General features: G+C 56.6%; 1 protein-coding gene across 1 annotated transcript in view; it reads right to left on the reverse strand.

The window, feature by feature from the left end:
• Positions 1-6: 6 nt before the first annotated feature.
• LOC113208521 (calcium/calmodulin-dependent protein kinase type IV) overlaps positions 7-3,716 on the reverse strand; it is an 11,001-nt gene continuing 7,291 nt past the window's right edge. The window contains exons 2-7 of the mRNA XM_052271381.1: positions 3,244-3,399; positions 1,575-1,719; positions 1,335-1,410; positions 1,081-1,210; positions 636-779; positions 7-491 (exon numbers count right to left, since the gene is read on the reverse strand). Of these exons, the coding sequence (XP_052127341.1) occupies positions 357-491; positions 636-779; positions 1,081-1,210; positions 1,335-1,410; positions 1,575-1,719; positions 3,244-3,351 (738 nt within the window). The 5' untranslated portion in view covers positions 3,352-3,399 and the 3' untranslated portion in view covers positions 7-356. The remainder of the gene's footprint in view (positions 492-635; positions 780-1,080; positions 1,211-1,334; positions 1,411-1,574; positions 1,720-3,243; positions 3,400-3,716) is intronic.

The raw sequence follows: 3,716 nt of genomic DNA on the forward strand, positions 1-3,716 counted from the left end.
ATATAATTCTGAAAAACACTGAACAAATTATACAACAATTAGAATATTTACAAAGAACGATGTCAAAAATATTAAATGAATAGTAATTATTAAGACTTCAACGACTAGCACAGCTCATCACGAATTAAAAATAAGCTTACACTACAGAAAGGATGTATTTGAGATACAATAGCTGAAGCTTTAAATAAGAAAACACGTATCAAGACAAAAGTTAGGTTTTTTTCGAATCAAACACATATGAGAAGACAAAAACACTCCTTTTCTTTCTCTCGCGCCCGATCAGCACACACACACACTCACTCTCGCCGCACCCTAATCGTCGAAATCACATCACAGTCTGGTTGGCACTCGCTCGGCTAACACCTCCCCGGCCGCTCATCGCTCGCGCGCGGGGGTGTCTCCTCCTGGGGGCTGACATGGCCCAGCACCCGGGACAGCCTCTTCTCGGGGGACACGAGGCGTTGCGTCGCCACCACGGCCTGCGTCGCAGCCTGCAATATTTACAAAACAATTGGTTTAATTATTGTTGTTTGGGATTGTGAATGTTACAATAGTTCTCATGATTATATTGGAAATTTAAGATCGGCATGACAACGATAAAGTTACTAGGATAGTGATCGTTTTCAGTGACTCACCCGGAACTTCCTGCGCGCGTTGAACTCCCGCAGGGAGCGCACCGTGGCGTCCATGTGCTGGGTGCGAGGGGTGTCGCCGCGCACCCAGGGGTGCTGCAGCGCCTCCTCAGCAGTCGGGCGGGCCGCGGGGTCCGTCTGCAGCAGCTGAAACGGGAGAAGGGGGCCGTCAGAGAACGTTGTGCGGTAGTGACTGGTACCAACAGGTAGTGGCGGGTAATTACTGGTAGCAACTGGTGGTGACTGGTAGTGATAGGGTAGTAGAGGGTCCAGTGAAAGGAAGTGCGGTGGGTTAAATGAAAGGTAGTGGAAGACAGTGACAAATATAGAGACAGGTAGTGACAAAAATAATGACATTTGGTGACAAAAAATTGTGATATTTAGTGACAAAAATAGTGACATTTAGTGACCAATATGGAGACAGGTAGTGAGGTCCCGTGACAGGTACCTGCGTGACGAGATCCCTGGCGCTGTCCGAAACCTCGTCCCACCACGGCGCGGGGAAGTGCAGGGCGTGCTGGTGCAGGGGCTCGGATGCGGACCCGTTCTCCCCGGCGAACGGCTCGAAGCCGCACAGCCTGCAAAAAAGCGACAGGGGCAACGCGTCACGGCGACGGCCGGCTATACCCCACGCGCCCAGTCGGCTCGCGGCTCGCGCGGGGTACAGCCGCCGCCGCGCCCACATGGCCGTCCGGCACTCACAGGATGTAGGCGATCACCCCCAGGCTCCACATGTCGGAGGCGGGGCCGGCGCCCGCGCCCTTGTTCGTCTCCGGGGCTGGAACAGAACACACCCCACACACACACAATCAGCGAAATGGAATTGGAAACTCGCGGGAGCAAGGGAAATAATAAATGAATGCGCGCTGCTTTTTTGTCCCTCGAGCACGCATTGAGAACGGAAATTGAGCATTCTCTCGTCGAGTGTGCTCGTGCGGTTACCACAGTAGGGCGGCGCCGTGGGCAGCAGGTTGTTGACGCCCAGCCCGGCCGTCAGTAGCTTGATGGCGGAGTCCTCGGCCTCGGACGCGAACACGAGCTTCTCGGGCCGCAGCGCGCGGTGCGCGTGGCCGCGGGAATGCAAACACTGCAACAACAACAACAAAAATATACAAAAAACAATCAAAAACTCGCGCTCAAAAAATCGAATCGTGCGGCGACAGATATTTACCAACGGGTGCTCTCTCCAAGACCGCCTTCACTGGCCAAATATCTCGGTTTATTGAGCAAATAATCCAATATACCGCCCAAGGGGACCGACTCGGTGTTGTGGAAGGAGGGGGGCCGGGCCGTGATACTCTGACAAACACAAGGGCCTGCGGGGGGCGCTGGGGCGACAGAGACATCTTGGAGGAGGGCAGGGCAGGGCCCGGGTCCCTTTGTGCGGGGAGGGCGAGGCCGGCCTTTGAGGCCCGGACCCAAAACCGGAGCAAACAGTTCTTCCCCCTAAAGTTGTCGGGTGGTAAGGGGGGGGGGATAGAGAGAGAGTGCACCAGGCGCCCGCCCTCGTGAAATACTTAAGCCGCTCATTAGCACCGACGGGACGGAACTATACGAACGTGTGCCACTATCAGCGCGCGATTGTGTACACTTTATAAAGATAACAAAAGGAAGAAGACAGATTGAAAGTGAGAAGAATTTGACGTTGCTCTGTGAACTGGAAAGAGAGAGGGGGGGGTGCAGACCGTGCAGATGCTTCGGTCCCGCGCACTGGGGGTTAGGGGTGTCCTGAAGCTCCAATTCCAACACACACGCTGTACCTATTTGATTTCATGTAGTTGTGTTGCGTGTGCACTATTTTTTTTTCCTTCTTTTTAAAAAAATAAAAAATAAGAGATACTTTACCAGCAGTTCGTTCTATAGCGGTCAAGCAAATTAATGTCATCACCGCCAGTGCGTGGAACTCGCGCTCTGGGTTTGTTTCTATTTTATTCTCCTCAAAAGTGCGGCACTGTTTTCATGTATTTATTTTAAATCCCTCCCGACCCGTGCCCTTTTCCCGCCTTTTCCCCGCCGTATAAGCCCGCGTCCCTCCAGAGGCGGCCCAGGCCGGGCTGCACGCATCAGACTCTGGCACACCGGGAGCACCTGGGGCATTCCCACCACCACCCGGCCGTCCACGGGGGCTTTGATCAGCGTGTGTGACAAACTCGTGTGAAGGAGGGGGTCGGGGGGTCGGTACGTCATGTGGAGCACTGTAGTGTGCGTGTGCGAGGTGGAGAGGGCCCAGGAGGGCGCCCCGAGGAGGACGACTCGCCTCTGCCCGCCGCGGTAAACTTCGTGTCGTGCGCCGTGAGTGCTGGTGTGGGACCCGATGGGAGGGTCCCCGGGGGTCGGTTGGTGGTGCCCCGTCACCTTTGGAGGTCACGGGGTGTTCACAGCCCACATGGACTTTCAGGGGGGGAGTGCGGTTCAAATATCATAGGGTCGCAAAAGGATCAGGGCGGTCATCGGCGTTCGTAGGAGCAGCCCCCACACCCCGGCATGTAAAAGTCATGACTTCTTAAACGACCGTCCTGCCTGATCCTTTCGGGACCCAATCATATTTGGACCCCCCTTCGAAGTCCTCCGGTGGGACGGGCTCCGCTACGCTCCGCTACGCTCCGCTCACCTGCAGCGCGCCCAGGACCTGCCGCACCGCCTTGGCCGCCGTCTGCTCCGAGTAGAAGCCGCGCTCCGCGATGCGCTCCAGCAGCTCGCCGCCGGAGACCCACTCCATGACCAGGGTCAGCTCGTCGGCGGTGTCGAACACGTCGCGGATCTCCACCTGCGGGCACGTGTCAAAGGAGGAGTCAGTTCCAGTTTATAAATGGTGTTGTTATCGCCGTCAAATTAGATTGCGTATTTGGAGTAACTGGAACCGTCGTGCAGGAGGTTTCTCGGAGCGCCTGGCGGGTAGGCAGAGCAGTGACGCGCGCGCGCGCGCGTTGCCTACCGCCCGGGCGCTCCAGGGCGTCCAAGCGCCCGACACGCGTGGGCTCGTGTTGCCTACCCAGCAAGCGCTCTCAGCCGGCGTCCAGCCGGGCGTCGGTCGCGTCTCCGTCGCCAAAGCCGAGACACTGTGTTGACGCTGCCCCCCCCCCC

The sequence above is a fragment of the Frankliniella occidentalis genome, unplaced genomic scaffold, assembly GCF_000697945.3.
Source record: "Frankliniella occidentalis isolate FOCC.00 unplaced genomic scaffold, Focc_3.1 Scaffold160, whole genome shotgun sequence".
Classification (NCBI taxonomy): domain Eukaryota; kingdom Metazoa; phylum Arthropoda; class Insecta; order Thysanoptera; family Thripidae; genus Frankliniella; species Frankliniella occidentalis.